The sequence below is a fragment of the Micromys minutus genome, assembly GCF_963924665.1.
Source record: "Micromys minutus genome assembly, chromosome: 28".
Taxonomy (NCBI): domain Eukaryota; kingdom Metazoa; phylum Chordata; class Mammalia; order Rodentia; family Muridae; genus Micromys; species Micromys minutus.
Genome location: NC_137963.1, coordinates 9,428,530 through 9,452,962, shown reverse-complemented (window position 1 = coordinate 9,452,962; position 24,433 = coordinate 9,428,530). Strand labels below are relative to the sequence as shown.

General features: G+C 39.2%; 1 protein-coding gene across 1 annotated transcript in view; it reads right to left on the bottom strand.

Moving 5' to 3' along the window:
• Positions 1 to 24,433, bottom strand: part of MEGF9 (multiple EGF like domains 9) — a 94,043-nt gene that overhangs the window by 40,941 nt on the left and 28,669 nt on the right. Inside the window, exon 2 of the mRNA XM_080940370.1 lies at positions 5,095 to 5,296. Coding sequence (XP_080796496.1) covers positions 5,095 to 5,296 — 202 coding nt within the window. The remainder of the gene's footprint in view (positions 1 to 5,094; positions 5,297 to 24,433) is intronic.

Sequence of the window (24,433 nt, the reverse complement as noted above, 5' to 3'; positions counted from 1 at the left end):
CCAGCAGCCCCAGATGTTGGGAAAGCAAGAGGTTCCCAGGTCAATAGGGATGAGAGCAGTTGAAATGCCCAACAGAGGGGAGGGAGAACCTGGAGAGACCACATCCAGAGGTGAGGCACGGCCCCCAGTGGGGAATGCGGTCACCACTCATTTCCAAATTTCTAACCCAGAATGGCTCCTGTCTAAAGGAAACATAGGGACAAAGTGTGGAGCAGAGACTGAAGGAACTGTCCTACCTGGGGATTCATCCCACATACAGACACCAAAGCCAGACACTATGGCAGATTTCAAGAAGTGCGTGTTGACAGGAACCCGTTAAAGCTGTCTCCTAAGAGTCTCTGTCAGAGCCTAAGAAATACAGATGTGGATGCTCGCAGCAAATCATTGGACTGATCACGGGGACCCCAATGGAGCAGTTAGAGAAAGGACTGAAGGAGCTGAAGGGGTTTACAACCCCATAGGAACAACGACAATACCAACCAACCAGAGCTCCCAGAGCTCCCAGGGACTAACTAAAGAGTACATATGAATGGCTCCACCCACATGTGTAGCAGAGGATGGCATTGTCTGTGGAGAGGCCCTTGGTCCTGTGAGGGCTCGATTCTGATTCCCCAGTGTAGGGAATGCCCAAAGGTGAGGTGGGAGTAGGTGGGGAGGAGGAGGAGCACCATCATAGAAGCAGGGGGAGGGGAATGGATAGGGGAGTTCAGGAGGGCAAACTAGGAAAGGGGACGGCATTTGAAACATAAATATATAAAATATTCAATAAAAATAAAATAAATAAATTTTTGTCTACATTTATAGCATAATTATAATCTGCCTTCTGATCTGGAACACCTTTCAATAATTGAAAAAGCAACGTAATATATATATATCAAGACACACAATATAACACCAAAAATGAATTTTAAAGAGAATATTAGAAACATCATAGAAATTACCTTACTAAGATAATATAAAGTACAGAATCATGTATTATAATTTATTATGAATATTCTGATACCTTGTAGTAAAGCATGACAGGCAGATATGATAATATATTAAGAAATATATATGATGACATTCAGGACATCACAAGCAGATTTCTTTTTTGGATAAAACATTGTGTTTTTAGTTAATGAAAGATCAAAATCTGAATCAGGAAAACATTAGGAATGTGATCTAAAAGTGAAAATAAAAAAGTTCAGATGGTGCAGACCAACTTTTTCCAGTTAAACAGACTAGAACACCAATACTGACACAAGGGTGTGACCTTCTATCAGTACACAGAGAACTGTTTGCACACAAAGACACTGCTCAACCCACATCTGGCTCCTAGAGCCAAAATCTACCCTCACTGGAGCAGCTCCCACTACACCATATGGACAGAGAGAGTGGGAAATGAATTTTTAACATCAGTTGTCTGTCCCACAGACCTTCAATGTGTGAGTCAGGACAGAACTCATATTTCTATTCATTTTTAATGAGAACAGAGAGATCAAGACAAAAGGTTTTAGCTGGCATTAAGGGAAGAGATCTCTCATTGTCTTGCACTATTTTAGAACATTCTCTAGAATTCTGGGTCTCCCTCCCTGCATAAGGTCTTATTTCTCTACTTCCCTAAATTATACCCTAAAAGGTATATCTCGGTGCCTTTGGCAGCCAAAACTCTCTGCCGGTACACCAGGCATGCGTTGAGACACTTGTTTGTGTTATTTCCCAGCAGTTTATCTTCAGTCTTACAGATTATACATTTCCTGATAATGCAATGAGAAAGCAACTAGACATCACATAAGAGCCTATTCACAGGGCTGATCTTTAACTCCTGAGTCTCCTAACAACACGTTGGGATTAGCTCTGATTTAGCACCAGCTATCTCACCCAGGTCAGGGTCTGATTATCAGAAGACAACTGGAAGAAATCCTATAACAGTACAAGGACTGAGTGCATGAGTCAAGCATCAGATCTAAAACCACAGTGCTCACCCTCTTGGTTCTGCACTCGATTTTCTGGGAAACATGTATCACAGCAGACAGGAATATGTACTCTAGCTCTAGAATGCAACTATTGCAGCAGCGACTTTCTGTCTTACCAATTACTACCAATTACTACCACGTAAATGTTCAAGCCTGCAGTATAGTAAGAATAGTGATGCTATTGTCTACTTCATGTGCCTGCTACAGGATTAAAGCAATAACCTCCCAAGGGCAGAGGCTACTGATTAGCATATATTTAAATAAATTTACCTATTTTTAAAACATAAAAGGTTAGTTTTCTTTTTTTTTTTTTTTTTTAGAGTTTATACTTTCTTTTTTTTATGTACAAATTTTTAAGCATTTTTTTTTAAGGTTTGATACTCTGCATTAAGATCTTACTAGTTACAATGAGCAAAAAGTACATGTAAAACAAGATGTAACCCGGAATTAGTCAATGTTTTCTTGGTGTGTAAGGATTGAGCATAATGTTTTTTGTTTGTTTGTTTGTTTGTTTGTTTTTGTCTTGAACTTCACACAGTCTGTGAGTTGTTTCTGGGGCAGTCCGAACCTCTGGGGTTAGCATCCCACTATCAGTGACTGCATATTATGTCTGTCCTTTTGTTACTGGGTTATCTCACTCAGGATGATATTCTCTAGATGCAACCATTTTCTTAAGAATTTGGTTAAGTCATTGTTTCTGATAGGTGAGTAGTACTCCATTGTGTAAATGTAACACAATTTTTGTATCCATTCATCTACTGAAGGATATCTAGGATCTTTCCAGCTTCTGGCTATTATAAATGGAGCTGCTATGAACACTGTAGTGCATGTGTCTTAGTTGTATATTGGAGTGTCTCTGGGGTATATGCCCAGAAGTGGAATAGCTGGATCTTCAGGTAGTACTATGTCCAATGCTATAATTGGCTTTATGACAATAGGAAAAATCATTTTTCTTTTGTAGTGAATAATTTCTCTTGTAATTAACAAAGGGCTCCATTTGCAACTCATATCCAAGTCTAGCTGACTTAGTCCTTCTCTTTTGTGAGATACTAATTATATTGCTCATTTTATAACAAGACAAAATGAACAAATCATATTAAACTCCTAGAGTTGTTGAGTTGGATCTAAACACTCTTCACAATGTTAACACAAACATATATATCACACAGAAACAATTCTCATAGACATTCTCCATGTTACATACATATATTATGTTATACACGTTAATACACTAAAGTTCATAAAGTACATATATCTTAATCAAATTATTAAGCCAGTTAGCAAGTTATCAGCTTTTTAGCATCTTGTTTAAGATGGTAGGTGTGTTGTGCTGATGTAACGCTGTGGTAGAGTACCTGTCCTGCATGAACAAGATCCTGGGTTCAGTTACCAGGACCACAAAAAAAATAAGTGACTATAATTTGTATTTGGGACATGGAAGGAAGTACTGTAAGGGGCCAGGGATAGTGGCACCCAATTTTAATCCCAGCACTTGAGAGGCAGAAGCTCGATTGACAGGTACAGAGACGGCAGAAGCAGGTCTAACACCATGAGTCTGAGGACAGCCTGTTTTAAGAGTTTGAAGCCAGTCAGGGCTACATAGTGAAACCCTTTCTCAAAAAAAAAAAAAAAAAAAAAAAAAAAAAAGTACTATAGTCTCAATATAAAAAAAAGACTATCAATCTTCTCATTATAGGTGACATGGGGCATGGTGGTAAATCCAGGACTTGAACTTGGGAAGCCTAATTTGAAATTATTTTTGTGACCCACATATACATAAATAGTTGCTATGAAGATTAAGACTAACTCTAAAAATCATAAACATTCATCATTATTTCATTTGAAATTATAAACTTCTCAGTCAAATTCATTTCTGTAGTTTAATACGAGAACATTATGTAATACAGCACAACAACACAATATGATTTATAAAGCACCTAAAATATCTATTGGTAAAGTCTAAAGGACCTTTTGTTTTGATTTTGTCTTTTGTTTTTCAAGCCGGGGTTGCTCTGTGTAGCTCTGGCTGTCCTGGGATTCACTCTGTAGACCGGGTTGGCCTCAAGTCTGGAGATCTGCCTGCCTCTGCCTCCCAAGTGCTGGGATTAAAAGCATGTGCTACCACCATCCACTTAGTAAAGTATGTTTTTAACCAAGGAGCTATAAAAGTTCCTTTGAATTATTTCATCACTAGGAGTAGGAGATAAATATAATAAAAATACATTGCATGCATGTATGAAATTTTCAAAGAATTAAAGTATTTTAAAATTAAAATTTAAAAAATTCACATAATTCAATAATATGCCTTTAAAATAAAGACAATCCTGCTTTCTTGATTTGTGATTTGTGTGTGCCACACCCATTTGTAATAGACATAACATATATAACACATATAACAACTCATTTAGTTTTTACAGCAACCTTAAGAAGAAACTGAGTCACTGAAATGAGAGCATTTGCTAACAGCACAGTGCAGTCAAGAAGTGGCACCAGACCTTGGGTCTGTATTCAGGTTACATTAACCCTAAATTTCTTGTCCTTGTCACTATGTAAGGCTGTCTCCTTAGCTTTTTGGCTTGAGGTTCACAAAAAGCTAAATATTCACTTATATAAAATCAGTGAATAACTACTTTTATAATGTGATTCAGAACCAGGAGATTAAGTGACTTCCAAATAGAATTTAATTTGATATCTCTCTTTCTCTCCTCCCCTCCCTCTAAAAAAGTATACTTTCCACTCATTTAAAAACAAAGATACAGTCCAGAAGGTCCAGGTACTTCCCACAGAGCCTAGTGGCTAAAGCTCAACCCCAGGACCCATACGGCAGAAGCAGAAGTCTGACTCCTGTAAGTCGTTTTCAGTCACCACACACATGAATGTTTTTCAGTTAGCAAAATAAGAACAAACAGCAACACGAAGGGTAGAATCTGAGACTTCTGATGACGAATAAAGTAAACCAAGAATATAATTCCTTAATATCCAGTCACGTGCTGACACATACAAAAACTGGTCCTCCACTGCGTAGCATCTTTTTATTCTTTGATGCCCATGAAGTCTTAGTCATACCTTTAATTCTCTTCTCCCAAGTCCTCTAAGCTCCCCGACAGTTTCTCCGTACCACAGACGGCACCCCACTTACCTGTTACAGAGGACGCTGATGGCTCCATGCGGGCTGCAGCGACACGGCAGGCAGAGGCCAGCAGTGTGCTTCAGGTAAAAGCCCTCTTTGCAGGTGTCACAGTGAAGACCCTGGTAACCCACACGACACTCGCACTGCCCTGTGCTCTGGTTGCAGCGCTGTACGTCCAAACTTCCAAACTCGGAACAGTTACACATGTACTCTGAAAACAAGAGAAAGCCATCAGCAAACCCTAGTTTTTGTTAAAAACACTTGAGACTAATTTTTAGGGCGAGAAAAAATACAGCAGCGTTCATAACACATGTACACATAACTATAAAGCTGACATTCCCAGTGTCCTCTCCAGTTCTCCTCATTGTCTGCTTGCTCCTTCTAAGCCAGTGTGTGTGTGTGCATGTGTGTGTGTGTGTGTGTGTGTGTGTGTGTGTGTGTGTGTGTGTGTGCATGCACGCGCAGTGTGTCTATGCATGCTTCTGAACTAAAGGCCTCTAAGGGCAGGCTTATCTGCATGGTGCTTGGAGGACATGCTAGAAATGACAGCATGTTAAATAATAAATTCCCTGCCATGAGCAGCAAAGGTCTAAGGCTCAGGTGACTAAATCCAGTAAATTACACAAGGGCGTATAAAAGTGTGTCACCCAGGAATCAGAAGCTCAATGTTCCTTTGAGGAAGAAATGGAGAATTACCGGTCAGGGGAGGAAAGTGAACACTGAGCCCAGAGAAGGAAGTGCCAGTTCATCCTGATCAGAAACCAATCACAAGTCAATGATCTTTTCTAAATTAAGTTATTTAGAACCTGGGTGTTTTCCGAAGTAAATTTCAAACAGTTCTTTGGATGAAATGATTTAGAAGTGCCCAGGTTTAGCCTTTGAGTGTGAACACTCAGTGAGGAGGTGTTTGCTCGCACTTCTACTCATCTTAGCAGAGGGAACTTAGTATTACTCTAGATTATTTAAAAAAAAATACTGGACAGCAGCAAATCCAGAGTTCTACATAGAAAGTTATAAAGGTGTTTAATTTTTAGAGAAAGAAATATAGTTTAAAAACAGTATATCTGCACAAGTAAAACCAAAGGATTTTACACAAAATTCACATTTGGCCAACTTCCCAAGTCTTCTCAGTTTCTAAGTTTTGATATCAGTTCTTCCGTTTCCTTTTCATACATGTAATGAATATACTGTGGATAATTTGTTTCTTTTTTATATTTCAAGCATGGGTAGTAAACTATAAATTTCAATGGAGAGTTCAAACATTTTTTTAGTTCCAAGATTAGGGAAAGCAATCAGATTTACCTAAAAATTGGGATTCTTTTGGCTTGGGGGTTGTAACTCGGTGAACCTTTTCCTACCTGGATGCAAGTGACAGTTCACACACACACACACACACACACACACACACACACACACACACACACACACACACACACTTTGTTTTCTGGGTAATCTTTTTTATATAATGAAGCTATATTCAGATATTCAGTGGTTTGCAACTCTATCATGGCAAGACTTCTGTTAGACCAAATTTCAAGAAAAAGCTGAAATGTACTTCAGCACTGTGAACGAAAGTATAACTTACTTCCTGTAACTCGAATAAGAGTAAAGAGGCAATAAAGCAAAGAGACTGTAGAAGCAGTCAGCTAGTATTTAAGACCCTGCCTAAGAACTCACTAACTTTGTGGCCTTAGGTGGGTCAGTCACTCCCCTTTGCCTTCCTTTTTCATCTGTAGACAGTGTGGAGTGGTCACATTAGTGTCGTAGCCCCAGGATGGGTCCACGGTGTCTGTGAGAGTGGTAGTGCTACACAACACAGCTGGAATTCAGATGGAAACTTAGAGGCCACAGCTGCGATATGCTCTATGCGTGAGATCCCTTATGAACAATATCTAGAAAACAAAATTAGTACTGTTACAATATCCTACATGCAGTGGGTTACACACAGTCCTCATATGTGTGCCTAGGATACAGTGAGGCAGATAGAGGATTTAAGATGGAACTTTCAAGAACAAAAACTGAGACACCCAGGATTTGATTAGACACTCTTGGTATTGTGGTATTGGGTTATCCTAACAGTAACAAGGTGACTATTTAATAAAATATTTGAGCAAAAAAGACCAATCCAATGACAGGGAAAAACAGTGATGAAATATCATGATAATCTTTCCAAAACAAGGAAGAAAAGGAAGCTAGAGCAAATGTGAGAGGGTCCATGCATCATTTAAATTATAGCTCAGAATTCTGAGCTATCTCAGTGACAGTCCTCACATAAAATGGCTCGTGCTCAATGAGATATGAGCAACTACAGTAAATACAAACACTGAGCGTCCATTCAGTATATTATGTCACGGTAGTGTGAGCGTGGAAGAAAATGCTCAGCCGTTTCATGACTCTAGACATCCATGGAGAACTAGATGGAGTCAATAGACAAATAGTGCAATCGCCTTAGTGGAAACTTTCATGGAATGAAAAAACACAATCTCAGTGGATAAACACAACACAGAGAACTTTTGGGTGCCCAAGGCAACAGGACTGACTTGTAATGAGGCGGAGTCACAGACACTGAGCAATAGAAGCAATACAGTAAGAACACAGTTAATGATAAGTCACCAGGACAGACACTAGGAAATGAAGTGGCAGAAGCTAATGCAGTGTGGACGAAATGCCAGAAGCTCATCCAGTTTCTGAGAACTGAATCCAGAATGCTACCTATCAGGTGGGCAGCAGATTATCTTGCAAAGCCTTCAAGTTTTAGGGGGAAAACTCTATAGAGACATGACTAGAAAGATAGATGCGAATGCGCACAGACAGACTGCTATACTAGGTAATGTTTTTGTTGTTTAGTTTCTGAAGCGCATTGTAACATAGTGATTTAAACCCTGGAAAAAAAAAAAAAAAAAAAAAAGAAAACCTAAAATGTGGTGCCAAACTGCCCTAAGTGTTTGAAAAAATAAAATAAAAGAGTATAAAGGCCCAGAGAAGGGCAGTAGTTCCCCTGAGAACTTGAATTTATGGGAAGAATTTTATGGAAAGTGTCACTGAATCTACACCCAACAGCATGTTTTCTCAAGTGTCCCTTTACCAAAAATCAAGAGATGAGACTGACCATCTTTGTGGCTTTGTGGGGGTGGGAGGTGTCTTGCAGGTCCCATAACTCTTCTTTATGTGCCAACAGCTATTGAGGGAGGACTCTATGACCATATAACTGGCCCTTTAGGGCCTCTACATACTTTCATTTTTTCTCTCTCCAATTTTCATCATCTGTGTCTTTACTCAGCCTGGAGTGGAATCACATGCCTATAGCTCAGCTGTTCTTATACATGCTGAGGCAGGAGGATCACAAGTCGGAGGCCAACCTAGGCAACTCAGTGAGACACAGTAAATGTGAACCCTCTCCATATGCTTCTCTTTAAAGTCCTTTCTGGATGTTCTACATCTTAGAATTACCAGTGATGTTCGAAGGTTCAAGCAACTTTGTAGAACAGTGGGTTAGCACTTTATAGAAGGAAAAGAACCCTAGAAAAATGATAAATCAAAGATTTGAATAAAGAAATAAAACACTATCCTTGCTCTATTTAGTATGTAAATTTCTGAGAAAAGGAAATGTTACATTGATAATAATAAAATAATGGTTATTACGTGGGCATAAACACAAATGACAAGCAATATGCATGAACTAACAAAAACATAAGTTTTGGATTATAATGGCTCTTACGTAGAGAATATAAGGTGAAAGATGACGATCCAAAGGATTCCTGCCCCATCTTTTCTATATTTATTTCCTTTAAAGATATTTTTAAAAGTTCATACAAAGACTAGGAAAATTCATTTAAGTATAATAACTTGGGGTGTATTCAGTGTGTCCAATATACAATGTCACCATTTTCCAAGAAGCCTACAATTAATCATCTCTCTGTTTTCTCAAACTGGAGGGAGGGAAGAGGACTGACAAAAATCACAGGATACTACATTCAATGCCTGTATATCAAACTATTCTTTCTCTCCACGAATTTATTTATTAATTTTACATTCTGATCACAGCCTCCCTCTTTCCACTCCTCCAAGTCCTACCCTCAGACTCCTCTCCCTACTTCTTCTCAGAGAAGACTACCCCCCCATAGGTATCAAGTCCCAGCAGGACTAGGCATATTCTCTCCCTCTGAGGGGAGACAACACAGCTCAGCTAGTTGAAAGGGATCCAAAGGTAGGCAAAAAAATGTGGGAAACAGCCTCCCTTCCAATTGTTAGGGGATCCACATGAATATTAAGTTGTACATCTGCTACATATGTGTAGAGAACCTAGGTACAGCTGATTCGTGCTCTTTGGTGGTAATTCGGACTCTGTAAGTCCCCATGGACCCAAGTTGGTTGGTTCCATAGTTGGTTCTTGTGATGACTTTGACCCCTCCAGCTCCCTTAAGTTTCCCCTTACTTGTCTTCAAGACCCCCCAAGCTCCATCCAATGTTTGGCTATGGGCCTCTGCATCTGTTTCCACCAGCTGAAGGATGGAGCCTCTCAGAATGCACTTATGCTAGGCTCCTGTCTACAAGCATAGCAAAGTATCAGTAACAGTGTCAGAGGCTGGTTTTCTCCCATGGGATGGGTTTCAAATTGGGCCAGTAAGTAATTGGCCATTCCCTCAGTCTCTGCTCCATCTTTATCTATACACATCTTGTAGGCAGGGCAAATTTTTGGTCAAAGTTTTTTTTTTTTTTGTGTGTGTGGAGGGGTGTTGTTCTTCTCCTTCTACTGGCTACAAGAGGTAGCCACTTCAGGCTCCATATCCTTTTCCCCCACTGCTAGAAGTCTCAGGTAGGGACACTTCCATAGACTCCCAGGATCCTCCCTGTCACAGGTCTTTTTAGAGATGCACCCCACCACCACTCTCTTTCCTCAGCTCTCCCCACACCATTTCTAAAGCTGATTTTCCCTCTCTACCCCTGTCCCATCCAGTTCTCTCACTCCATCTACCTCTGATGTCCATTTTATTTCTCCTTCTAAGCGAGATTCAAGTCCTGTCCCTTGGAACTCTTGTTACTTAGCTTCTCTGGGTCTGTGGACTGTACCATGGTTATCCTGTACTTTATGGCTAATATCTACTTAAGTGAGTACATACCATGTGTGTTTTTCTGGGTCTGACTCAGGTCACTCCTTTGCTCCAGATCCTCACCACCATGTTGGGATTTTGAAAGGAATTGCATTTAATCTGTAGATTGCTTTTTGTAAGATACCTATTTTTTTTTAACTGTGTAACTGAACTATTTAACTATGTATTTTTTTTAACTGAAAGCTTATATTTTAACCACAGGCCTGATTTCTAAAAGGTCCTGTGCTTCAAACTGCACTTTTTATTAGGACTATGTTTCATTTTTGTATATTTAGAAAAAATAAAACTTGGAAAGTTTTCATTCTAAGGAAAAGTAACGATCACCAGATTTTTTAAAAAAAATAAAGTGTCTTATTTTAACATAGCACTGATAGTCAAATTACATTAATGTTTATGTTATGCTAGGGTAGGGTCATAAATATTTAAAAATCTGGCAAACAATGTTAAAGCTGATGAGTTATTTGAGTTAAAGCAGGCATCATGGAAATGTAAAAACTTAAAAGCCACCATTTGTAAAGAAAAACTCCAAGATTTCCTTTGAAAAATAAGATGTAGCCACAAAACTTCCCAACCACACATTTTTACAGTAAGACATTGATTTATTTTATTGTAGACATTTGTGAATAAAGGAGTGAACTTTTGGTAGAATTTTTTCTGTTTCATAGCTAAGGTTATATTATTGGTGTGTCTGACCTCTGGCTCAGTGCCAGAATTACACATTTCAAGGACAATTCATCTAATTAATGGGACAAGATGACAAGTCCTAGAAAAGTAACAGCTAGGCTTTACTACCAATAATGAAGATGATATCACCAGTCAGTGAGCATCTGCTCCGTGTGTCAGACACAATCTTAGAAATAACACAAATGTTCTCCTTTGTTATCCACTGCAATCTTGAGACACGGGAATTGTGAGTGAGAAATCTGATGCCATGAAAAAGAAAGAAATCATATAACTAACCAGGACCAGAGAAGTTAACAAATATTATTAGAAAAAGCCATAACCACTTAAAGTCATACTTTAGGGCTCGTTGGTTAGTTCTGTGGCTGTTGATAAGTATCACGCTTCTCTTTCTCTCTCTATGTGTGTGTGTGTGTGTGTGTGTGTGTGTGTGTGTGCGTGCACATGTGTGTTTATGTTTGCCCTGGGCATCAGCACTTATCATTAAAAATAAGTAAATAAAAGCTCATATTATCTCTAGTTACATGGACTGCCTTTGGATTATAAAACCCTGCTTTATAATTGAGAAAATTACTCACACAGTAAATCTAGGAAGTCTAAAAATACTGTTATGAAATGGGAATTATTTTGTTCTTAGTGTCATGGACACAGACGATTTCTTGTTTACTATCTTGCTCTGCAGTTGCAGACTGTTCAGCTCCTTCAGGATGAGCTAGCTGGTTCCTCTCCTCACCATGTGTTCCTTCTTTTATGTTTTATAATCTTATCTGAACTACTGAAATGCTCTCTCTCAAAAAAATACAGATGTAAACATGAGCCCTCCTCAGCCATATACCTCTTTAACCTTTTCTTATCTTTTCTTTTGTGGGGGGTGAGTGTGGGTAGTGAGCCCAAGAGACTCACATGTTAAGTACATGTCACTTCACAACCTACATTCTCACACCGGCATTCTCACATGTGCTCTTTCCAACAGTGCTTGGATTATTTACTGAGAACGTACTCTATCAATTACCATTCTTTTTTTTTTTTTTTTGATGTAGAATGCCTTAGTTATTTTTTTCCTCTTTCAACTTTATTTTTAAAAAAGGAAGATACATGTACAGATTTTTAAAGGCATTTTGGCATAACACAAAATAAATATATTTTTGTCAGTACTTAATTTAGAAGTTTGATAGTATGCACTTAAATCTACTAGTTACCATAAGCATAAAGTGCAAGTAGAACAGAACGTAACATGAAAACAGTAAGAGTTTTCTTGGTGTGTATAGATTAAACATAATAATTTTTGAATACCAAAAATTGTCACACAGCTATATTCTTAGCTCTTGGATTATTAATGATTTAAGGTCCAGGAGTACCACATTCTGAGAGGGTGCTATACACTTCATATTTTTCCTCAGAAGGACTGAGGCTTTCACTTTTTGGCCTTTGTTTTTCTTGAGCTTCATATGGCCTGTGAGTTGTTTCTGGAGTATTCAGAGCTTTCTGGGGCTAGTATCCACTTATCAGTGACTGCATATTATGTCTGTTCTTTTGTGACTGGGTTATCTCACTCAGGATGATATTCTCTAGATGCATCCATTTTCTTAAGAATTTCATAAAATCATTATATCTAATAGCTGAGTAGTACTCCACTGTGTAAATGTACCACAATTTTTGTATCCATTCATCTACTGAAGGACATCTGGGTTCTTTCCAGCTTCTGGCTATTATAAATAAGGCTGCTATGAACATTGTGGTGCATGTGTCCTTATGTTATGTTGGAGCGTTTCTGCGGTATATGCCCAAAAGTTGATCAATTACTATTCTTTCCTTATGTTCCTATTATTGTAGATCCTTAGAATAATGATTCCCAATAAATTTTTCCTGTGTCCACATCTATTTTGCACTGCGATGTTGCTGTAATTACTCATCAAAAGACAGTGTCTGTGTGAAAACCCTATCTGGCCTTATAAATGGAACATAAGTGAGATGACAGTTCCAAACCTGGTCTCTCAGCATCCTACATCTTCTGCATCATTAATCTAGGACACATTAAATTATCTCAGACAAATAACCATCCAATAAGAAATTCACAATCAGGGGGCTAGAGAGATCAATGGTTAAGAGCACGTGTTACTCTGGCAGAGGAGCACGGTTCAATTCTCAGCACCCACATGATAATTCACAACCATCTGTAAGCTCAATTTCCAGGGATTTGATGTTGTCTTTTAACCTCGGTAGGCATCAAGCACACACATAGTGCACATACACACACTCATAGATGAAGTAAAATGAATAAATCTAACTTTAAAAAATTAAGACCATTTGACAGATTAAAAAGCTGGCTATTTACCCATTCCTAGTGCGACACCAAACATGAATAAGGTCATCTTAGACTCTCCATTTAATGCAAACACGCAACAAAATGGGAATGCTGGATGTTTGGGGGGGGGGTTGTTTTTACTTTCACACAAATTAGTCATCAAGGAAAAGAGAACCTCGACTGAGACAATGTCTCCATCAGACTGTCCTAATTGATGTGGGAAGACCGGCCTACTGTGGGCAGAATCATTTCTAGGTAAGTGAACCTGGGCTACATAAGAAAAGCAGCTGAGCAAGTCACCGAGGCAAAGCTTATAAGCAAACTAGCAAGTTCTACTCCTCTGTGGTTCGTGATCTAGATCCTGCCTTCTGGCTCCTGACTTCCCTCAGTGATGGACTGTGACCTGGGAGCTGTGAAATAAATAAACTCTCTTCCTTCAAGTTCATTTTGGTCAGTGTTCTATCATAGCAACAAAAAAGCAAACTGAAATAATAAGAAAGCCCCAAAGAACCCAGCAAACTCATCCAGAAACAGAAATAAACCACGAATTATGTTTGAAGACTCTGGGTCTGGAGTGATTTGTTGTCACAGAGGAACAGACAGCTAACGCCAGGGGCCTAAATAAGATGCTTTCAGCAAAGCTAGTCATATTAATTCAGTGGTAGAGCACTTATCTCCAATGTATAGGTTCCAGCCCCAGTACCACATACAGCAATTATATTTAAAAGATCATTTTCCCTGGTTTTAAATACCTAACTAGGGTCTATGAATTCATTAATTCACTGCTTTCTTAGCAAGGTCAGTATGTTCTTAAATCCCAGGACTAGGAAGATCAAGGCAGAAACACCACAGGATCCATTCAGTTCATTCTGGACTACACAACAGGATCTTGTACAAAATATAGCAAGTGGTTGGTGGAAGTGGCCTATGCTTTCAGTTTTAGCACTCGAGAGCCAAAGGTAAGAGAATCTGTGAGTTAGAGACCACCATCTATATAGGGAGTTCCAAGACAGTCAGAGCTACATAGTAAGCTCCTATTTCAAAAAAGGGATGGGGAGGGAGAATAATAAAAGAAGTGTCTTAATTACATTTTCTAGGTTTGTTTTCATTTTTATTTTCTCAAAAGGCACCTTATACACTGATTAGTCAGCAAAATGGTAACCTGAGTTTGATACTCAGAAGCCACATGAAGTTGGAAGGAGAGAATTGACCACAAAGCTGTCCTCTGAACTGCATCCTCAAGCATACACCATGACAAGATGGCTGCACACATATGCAAGAGGGAGGGACACAGAGAGAAAGCAGGGAGGAACAGAGGGAACTAGAAAAAAAGAAGGAAGAAAAAGAGGAGGAGGGAAAGGAGGAGGAGGTAAAGGAGGAATAGGAGAAGTAGTAGTAGTAGGAGGAGGACTAGGAGGAGGAGGAGGAAGGAAAGGAGGAGAAATAGGAGAAAGAGGAAGAGAAGGAAAAGGAGAAGGAGAAGGAGTAGGAGGAGGAGAAGGAGAAGGAGGAGGAGAAGAAGAAGGAGGAGGAGGAAGAGGAGGGGAAGGAGGAGGAGAAGGAGAAGGAGGAGGAGGAACAACTATATGGGGCTGTATAAAATAATCTTTTAACTATAGAACATCATAGAAAAATGAACCACTATGGTATTTAATCTTTATAAGAACAATAAATTGTACAATACAATTAGAATTTAACTCAAAATTAATTTGAATTATATTTAGAAACACCCAAGGCTAAATATTTATTCAAAGTTGGTTAGTATATAAAGAGATAATTGTCATTAGATAGATTTTAGGGACATTCTTCTTTTTTTATTAGTTTTTTAGCTCCTTGATATAAAGATTTCCCTCCAATTGTGACAAAGGAGCTATATGAAAACTTACCATTGTAACATTTTAAGTCTAGAATTAGGCATTGTTAAGCACAGTTGCACTATCTGTACAATTACAAATAACTCTCTGTGTCCTTACTGCATTTTATTTATTTACTAGTTTGCATCTTTACTCCAAAACCTGAACACATAAAACGAGGTTTGAAAGAGCTAGCAGTTTAAAAACAACTAAATGTCACAGGGCCACAGTGATCTAAATAAATAACTAAATATGCCTTAAAAGTTAGGTTGAAGGGAATGCTCTTGCTTACAGTAAAATTCTAATTAATAAAGTAGATGATGGAAAACAGCATGATGTAGAATTTGGCATCAGAAGGTGGCTCGGCAAGTGCGTGTGGGATCTTGGCAGCTGAGTCAGCAGGATAAGTCTAGAGATTCTTTTCCCTGTTTACCAGGAGCTCTTCTGGCAAAAGCAAGGCTGGTACAGTTTGTTCTTACAAGACTAGAAAATGTAGAAAGAGAACCCAGACTGGCAGCTTTGTGAGTAAATTCAATATGTAGAGAGAATGCCTTTCAAGAACCTGGGAGAACCATGCATAGCTCTCTGCCTCTATTCAAGGAACTAGATGCTGTATATCTATCTATTCAGAAGAGCTTGCCACACACTAAAAGGACCCATGCTTGAAGAGTTATACCAACAGTCTTGTCCACAGCTTCAATATCTATAAAGCCAACTTAGAAATAAACGTTTTCAACTTAAAACAAAAATAAAAACACAGGGCCTAGAGAAATAGCACACGAACGGGAGTGCTCACCTAGCAAGCATGTATAAGACTCTAGGTTCTTTCTCCAGTATGAAAATAAAACAATAGAAGCTTTATTATTTAGCTAGGGTAATGATTGAAAATAAGGATGGAAATAAAATTAGTGAGTGACAGTTACTTTGGCAACTAGGACAGCTACATAGACTGTGCCCGTAAAGACTGAGGAAGATGCTTAATACAAACCTCTGGTCTACACACACACACACACACACACACACACACACACACATACAGGCACACAGACACACACACACATACACACACACACACACACACACAGGCACACACACACACACACACACACACACACACACACACCTCTCACAAGTGCATATACACAAATTCAAATTCAAATATTAGACAGAATTAGCAATCAGTGTTATTTGAAGTATACAGGTACAAAGGATATTCAGGTAGAACAATTTCTTATTGGGGTTGTCTAAGAAGAGACACTTGAATACAATGTGAGATTCTGTATTGGAACTATGACTGAATAAGGAATCTTTTGAGGAACATTGTAAAATTTAGCTAATACCTATAAGAATAATAAATATTGGTAAATAATTACTGTTATTATTATTAATTCTTGGTCTCAATAATTTTGACACTATTATTATAAAAGTAAACAAAAAATACTCAGTAAGGTTATTTAAAAGTTTTATGAAAAATAAAAATTTGTTCCCAGATATTTTAAGGTAAGGAAATAAAAACTTATAACTTTAATAGTTAAAAATCAGAGCAAACATGTTACAAAGTATGCATGTTCCTCACTTGACAATGAGTTTCTACTTTAATCTAAAAATATTATGACAATGCATACTCAACTTCACAAACACTAGCTTAGCAACGGTGGAGGCCACTGGAGAATGACCACTGCTTACTATCCACTGCCACTGTGTCACATCATAAGAATGTCAAGCCACACCCAGAAAAAGGTCAGCATTAAAATCTAAAACACAGTTTCACTATGAACATAGTGGAACATGTGCCCCTGTGGCATGGTAGGGCCTCTTTTGGGTATATTCCCAAGAACTGTATTGCTAGGTCTTCAGGTAGATCCATTTCCAATTTTCTGAGAAATCTCCAAATTGACTTCCAGAGTGGTTGTGCCAGTTTGCAATCCCACCAGCAATGGAGGAGTGTTCCTCTTTCTCCACATCCTTGCCAGCATGTGCTGTCCCCTGAGGTTTTGTCCTTAGCCATTCTGACTGGTGTAAGGTGGAATCTCAGGGTCATTTTGATTTGCATTTCCCTGATCACTAAGGATTTTGAACATTTTTTAAGTGCTTCTCAGCCATTAGAGCTTCTTCTGTTGTGAATTCTTAGTTTAGTTCTATACCCCATTTTTTGATTGGGTTGTTTGGTTTTGGGTGGTTAGCTTCTTGAATTCTTTATATATTTTGGATATTAGCTCTCTATCAGATGTGGAATTAGTGAAGATTTTTCCCCCAATCTAGAGGTTGCTGATTTGTCGTCTTGACAATGTCTTTGGCCTTACAGAAGCTTTCCAGTTTCATGTGGTTCCATTGATCAAGTCTTGATCTTAGAGCATGAGACACTGGAGTTCTGTTTAGGAAACATCCCCTTATGCCAATGAGTTCAAGGCTCTTTCTGACTTACTCTTCTATTAGATTGAGTATATCTGGTTTTAGGTTGAGGTCCTTCATCCACTTGGACTTGTGCTTTTGCCCTCATTTGTGATAGCCAGAAGCTGGAAACAGTCCCACAACAGAAGAATGGATATAGAAAATGTAGTTTACTTACACAATGTGATACTACGCAGCTATTAAAAACATTTTGAATTCTTTTGCCTGAGTTTTGCAGGCAAATCGATGGAACTAGAAAATATCATCCTGAGTGAGGTAAGTCAGACCCAAAAGGACACGCAGAGTATGTACTAATAAATGGATATAGCCAAAAAAAGAGAAAAAGTTCAGAATACCCAAGATATATTTCATAGAACTAAGAAAGGTCAGCAAGCTGAAGGGCCCCTGTAAGGATGCCTCAGTACCACTTGGGAGGGAGATGAAAGCAACCACAAGGTGGGGGTTGGGGGTGGGAAAGGAGATGGGAGAAGGGGAACATGATATGGTATTGGGGGGAGGAAGGACTGAGGGCCAGCAGAAAGAATGGAAACTGTCAACTTCAGGAGGTAGGAGGTTAGGAGGACCCTCCAGGATGTACCAGAGACCTGGGAGGTGAGGGACTCTCAAAACTCAAAGTGAGCAACCCTAGATGAAATGCCCTACAGTAGGGAGAGACAACTTGTAGAGCCTACATCCAGCAGGAAGACAGGGCATGAGAGATGGGGTTTCCATCCCACAGTCAAAACTCTGAATCATAATTGTTCCTCTCTGAAAGAACTGCAGGGATGGAAATGGAGACGAGCCTGAGGAAAAGGAGGTCCAGTGACAAGCCCAAAAGGGGATCCAGCTCAAGGGGAGGCCCCAAGCCCTGACACTACCACTGAGGCTATGGAGCGCTCATAAAAAGGGACCTATCATGACCGACCCAACAAGCATGAAAGAGTCAGATGCAGATATTTACATCCAACCAATGGACAGAAACTGCTGACATTTGTGCTTGAATTAGGGAAAAGCTAGAAGAAGCTGCGGAGGAGCCCTGTAGGAGGATCAGCAGTCTCAATTTAACCAGGGCTCCTGAGATCTCTCAGACACTGAATAATCAACCAAACAGCATTAACCAGCTGATATGAGGCCCCCAACATGTATACAGCAGAGGACTGAGGGTGTGAGTTCAGTCAGAGAAGATGCATCTAACAAGAGACTGGAGTCCCCAGAGCATTTAGAGGTCTGGTGCAGAAGGATGGGTGACTGGAGAGATCCTAGTGGAGACAGGGTTGTGGGGAGGGAGTTATGGAATGTGGAACAGTCAAAGAAAGGACAGGTAGAGAAAAAAAACCTGGAGTAAAAATGAAAATTAAAAATTAAAAAGTACATTTTCTATGGATGCATACTGCTTTCACAACATCATAAAGTCAAAAAGCATCAAGTCAGGGACCATCCGTAATATCAACAGATAATTGAACACCAGAAACCAACCACTTTTAAAATTAGTGATCCTATGCTGGACGTGGGCATACTGTCTCAGCTTCTCTGGAGAATCACCTGAATCCACAACTGTAGGTCCAGCCTGGGAAACAAGCACCTCTCCTCCTCACAAAGGCGGCACAATGCAAAGTCAACAGTGACTCAAGAGCAGGTGGACTGGAGAAGTGACTCAGCAGTTATGAGCACTTGATGATCTTCCAGATCCACATGGGTCCTGGCAACCCAGGGTGTGGCTCTCGACCGCCTCTAGCTCTAGCTGTAGCTGTAGCTCTAAGGGATCCACAGTCCCTTTACGATCTTCACAGAGCCCACAGAGATACCCTCCCACAGACACACACGTACCCAAATATAAGTCCTAAAAATACTTTCATGTTTAAAAAACAGTTTTATTCTCTGTTATAAATAAACAACTAGAACTCAATTTTAAGATACTTCTAAGAATTAATCTAATATGTAATAATAGGTATAGATTTAATGCAATGTTTATAGTCTTTAGGCTTAAAGCTACAAAACACCTGTGAAAGAAAGAAAGACTTAAATAATCGGAGAAAACGTACAATAATAATTATATCTACAGAGGCTATGAACCTTAATCAAAGTCCCAGAATAATTTTTTGGGATAAAGTTTTCACAACCAGGTTTTAAAATAAAATGAATCTGAAAAAAGCAAAGAGCAAAGAAGAAAAGTGTAGAAGTCATTACAGGAGGCTTTAATACTTCCTGCAGAACAGATATCGGGGGCTGGGGCAGCAAAGCCTGGCAACTTGTCTTCTATTTCAGTACCTAATGAAAAAGAAGTCCTCCACAAATTGTCCATGACCTCCACACCTGCGCTGTGCCACAGCGCAGTCCCTCCCAAAACCCCATCTAGTCCTTTACAGATATCAGTCTTTTTTTTTTTTTTTTTTTTTTTTGACAAAGAGAAATGTCAATAGGGCTGTTTTCCCATTAAAATAAATAATTCTAAAGAGCTGCAGTTAATCTTAGTTTCCTTTCTGGTTACTGTAATAAAGTAAAATCTAGGTTACCGTCCATCACTGTTGGGAGGGCACAGCAGCAGGCGCGTGGAGCACCTACTCACTCTGTGTGCACAGTCTGAAGTGAGCACTGAACGCATGCTGGCTGCTCAGCTCTATCCTTGCCACTGACTTCAGGGCCCGGGCCCATGAAGTGCTACTGCCTACATTCAAAGTGGGTCTGCCAGTTTCAAATAGCTCAGTGAGAAAAATCTCCCACAAGCATGTTCAGGGACCCATCTTCCAGATGATCCTAGAGTTTGTCAACCTGACAGTTGACACCATCACAAATTTCCACAGGAAGAAGACTAAAACTTGATCTAACTTCATACATACACAAAAGTTTTATTAAAAGACCATTATCCTAAATATACAGTATGAAGATAAAACAATGTTAGAAGAAAACTCTGAAAAAATGAATGGATTAGACAAATCACTGTCTTCTAGGCAGAGCTTTTAAATATAACAACAGAAATAAAATTCACAAAAGAAGGACATACAAATTAGACTTTACTAAAATAAAACAAAATGAACTTTTTCAAAGACTGCTCAGAGCTGAAATTACAAGTTACAGACTAGGAGGAGATATCTGCAAATCATATTTATTGCACAAGTATACGAAGAACTCTAAAATCCTAACAAAATACATATTTAAATGGAGACAAGTACCTGCTATGCAAGCATGAGGACCTGAGTTCAGTCATCCAAACCCACACAGAAAGCAGGGTGTGATGGTATACATTAAGAGAGGTATGGAGCGTGTAGCATATGTTTTACTGCTGTGCTTCTTCTTCACAGACAGCCTGGTAGTGTGGATGCTCACTGTCGAATCAAGGCAGCATTCTAACCAATCACAGTCAATAGGCTTCCACTGTATGCGCAGTTACTCATACACAATGAGCAGACAATCTCAGCACACATTACTGATTCTGATTCATAGGCATTGCTGTCTTGGTATGCTGGAGTGCTGGGGTGAGCAGACACATGATGATGTGATACACCACACTATCTTTTACCCCTGTGCCCATAAGGTGGACAAGACACATACCCTCCATTTGAGTAAACAAGGTGAATGGCATCCAAGGAATGACACCCAAGGTGGTTGACTCTGGCATCCACCAATGTGCACACACACACACACACACACACTATATATATATATATATATATATATATATATATATATATATATATATATATATATATACACAACCACACTATATACAATCACCAGTGCAATCTCTAACAGTATTATGGTTTGGACATGGCTGTGAAATGTCCTCCACAAGGCACAGGTGTTGATCCTTAGCAGATGAGCGCATTCCCACAGTTATGTGTTTAGAGTGCTGACATAATGGTCAGTGGCTTTACCCACTGGTGAGTCACTCGGTGGTATTATTGAGGGAGGCACAGAATATTACAAGTTGGGACCTAAATAGGCATACGGTCTTGGCACTGTCTGCTCCCAGGCTCCTTGGCCTCCTATTCCTATGGCCATATTTTGTCTTAGCATGGGTCCAAAAACAGATCATGAAACTAGGATCAAAGAAAATTCTTCTTCCTTTTATTTTACTTCTCCTAGGGATTTGTCATAACAACACAACCCATGCTAGCATAACTAGCCTTATCATTATCAATTACAGTGAGAAAAATTACCGTTTACTACTGAACAACAATGCTCCAACTTCTTTGAGTGCTTTACTTACTAACATTTAGATCACACAAACTTTAAGGGCAGGGATTACAAGCCCAAGTATATTAACAGGAAAACTGAAACTTAAAGAGGTGCAGTTAATTGCCTGAGTCCACAGCTGCAGTAAGTGGCTGAGGCAGCAACACATTTACATTTGTTTTACCCTGATGTTCTTATTCATTTCACTTCACCACACAACCTTTTGACTGCAGATACGAGATGGTCCATTCACCTAGTACTGTTCAATATATATCTTTCATTTACTTTCCCCGTGTAAGCAAGGGACATCAAGTCGAATGAGTACCAAATGATGGGTGGGAGGAAACAGTTGCTCAAGAAATAAAATTTATTCTCAACTGGTGACACAGAGCTCTTTGTTTTATCAAAAAAATGTATTTACATTTCAAACATTATCCATTTTCCCCCACTCCCATCTCTCTCCCCATCTCCTTGCTTCCATGAAGGTGATCCCTATCCCAACAACCCTCTCACACCTCAGAACTTTGGCATTCGCCTACAATGGAAAAACGAGCCTTCACTGGACCAAAGACCTCTCCTCCCATTAATGCCAGACATTGCCATCCTCTGCTACTGTGCAACTGGAGCCGTGGGTCTCTCCATGTGTGCTCACTGGTTGGTGGTTTAGTCCCTGGGAGCTGTGGTGGGTTTGGCTGGTTGATAATGTTGTTCTTCCCATGGGGTTGCAAACCCTTTCAGCTCCTTCAGTTCTTTCTCTACCTCCTTCACTGGGGTCCCCATGTTCAGTCCGATGGTTAGCTGCAAGCATCCTCAACTGTATCTGTATGACTCTGGCAGAGCCTCTGAGGAGGCATCCATACCAAGCTCCTGCCAAGTAAAGTACTTCTTGACATCAGCAACTGTGACTGGGTTGGGAGGCTGCACATGGAATGGATCCCTAGTTGAGGCAGTCTCTGGATGATCTTCAGTCCCTGCTCCTCTATTTGTCCCTGTATTTCCAATCCTGTGAGTGTTTTGTACTCCTTTCTAAGAAGGACTGAGGCATCCACATTCTGGCCTTCCTTCTCTTTGAGCTTCGTAAGGTGGTACAGAATATCTTGCATTTGCTTTTGGCTTATGAGTCTTAATATAATGTGCAGAAGGCCAAAGATATACATTCTTGTTTTAATATTTGTCATTGCTTTATTTTATTTAAATGCATCCTCATTTAATTATTGGACTAACAACCTGCTACCTGAACCTAGACACTCATTTTTTTTTTTTTTGCTACCATTTCTCTATTTGTAACACATTTTAAAAGCCTATGTGAAAACTTTTCCATTTAATGGAAATTAATTTTATTCTAATTAATTTTATATGCCATTGTCAAATTTCAAATGCACTAAAAGGATTAAGCTAATACTGCCTGAGACCTGAAAGGGTATTCTATTTTACTATCTGCAGGGTTGCTATTCCATCTTAGTAACCATTTTTTAATGTATATGTGCCTTTTCTTTGACAGCATGATTGCAATAGTCCTGAGTGTAATGAGTTGGAAGTGGTTGTTAAAAGTAAACACAGAAATTGAATTTGAATAGCAATCCAGGCTCAGACAATACTGGAAAGAAATCATTCTATGAGGTCAAGGGACATGGGGTCAAACCTGAAACCACTGTTTATTGCTCTGCCATTTTGAGTTTCATGCCTGCTTGGAAGTTAAGATACTTGATACTTAACTGAGGAGTGCCATGACAGCTAGAAGATACAAGGCAAAAGAAAATCTGCAGTAGTAGTTTTTCTCCACCTTATATTGTCATTATAAGGAATCTTTCTGGACAGCAGCATCCTTAGTTACAACTACAAACAGCAAGAACTGTACACTAAAATGATCATTAGAAACTTACATACTTAAAATACTCTAACTAATTTTATTAATGTCTTAATCTTATTAACATAAAGGAAAACAAATGTGATGAAAACAGAATTTCAATTTCAAGTACTACTTACTGCTTTTGTCATTGGACTGAATCTGCCTTAGTCTCTGTTTACAGAAGCCAGTTGAGCAACTTAAAGCCTGGAGCTATTCACTCACTGTAGTGCCTGGAAAAGTCATTCGGAGGAGTGCAAGGAGAACACAAGGGCAGGCCAAGCAAAGTCCTAAAGCAGCTGGTGCTGTAACCTAAAGAACTCTAATAGTGCGGCTTAGCACTCACATGCAACCGACTGTCACACATATCATTAATTGGATAGCTTACTGAGAATATACGTTTTTGATACAAGAATTAGACCATACTATCCTAAGAGACCCCAGGAGTTATAGTGGTAATTGAGCAAAGAGAAATTTATTTACCATGGCTACAGCAAATAGTAAATGAAGAACAGATGGAGAAACAGTTATCTGAATTCTTGAATCTAGGATGTTTGCATTTGATCATAGAATTATTCTCCATTGAAGATCCCAGCACCACTAGCTAAAGAACACTACTGGGATTTATCAGGTCTGGTTGGGGTACTTGGGATTATATACTATTATAATATTCTCACTTGAAAATACCTGAAAGTTTTGTTACAAGCAAAGGACAATTCAAAATTCTTGATCATGTAATAAGGTCATGTCTTAGGTTGGTTTTCTATTGCTGTTATGAAACACTATGACCAAAAGCAATTTGGAGAGGAAAGGATTTATTTGGCTTACACTTAAAATATCATAGTCCATCATGCAAGGTAATCAGGACAGGAACTCAGTAAGACAGGAATCTGAAGGCAGGAACTGGTATAGATGACATGGAATTGTGCTGCTTACTGACTTGCTCCTCATGGCTCACCCAGCCTACTTTCTTATATAGTCCAGGAAT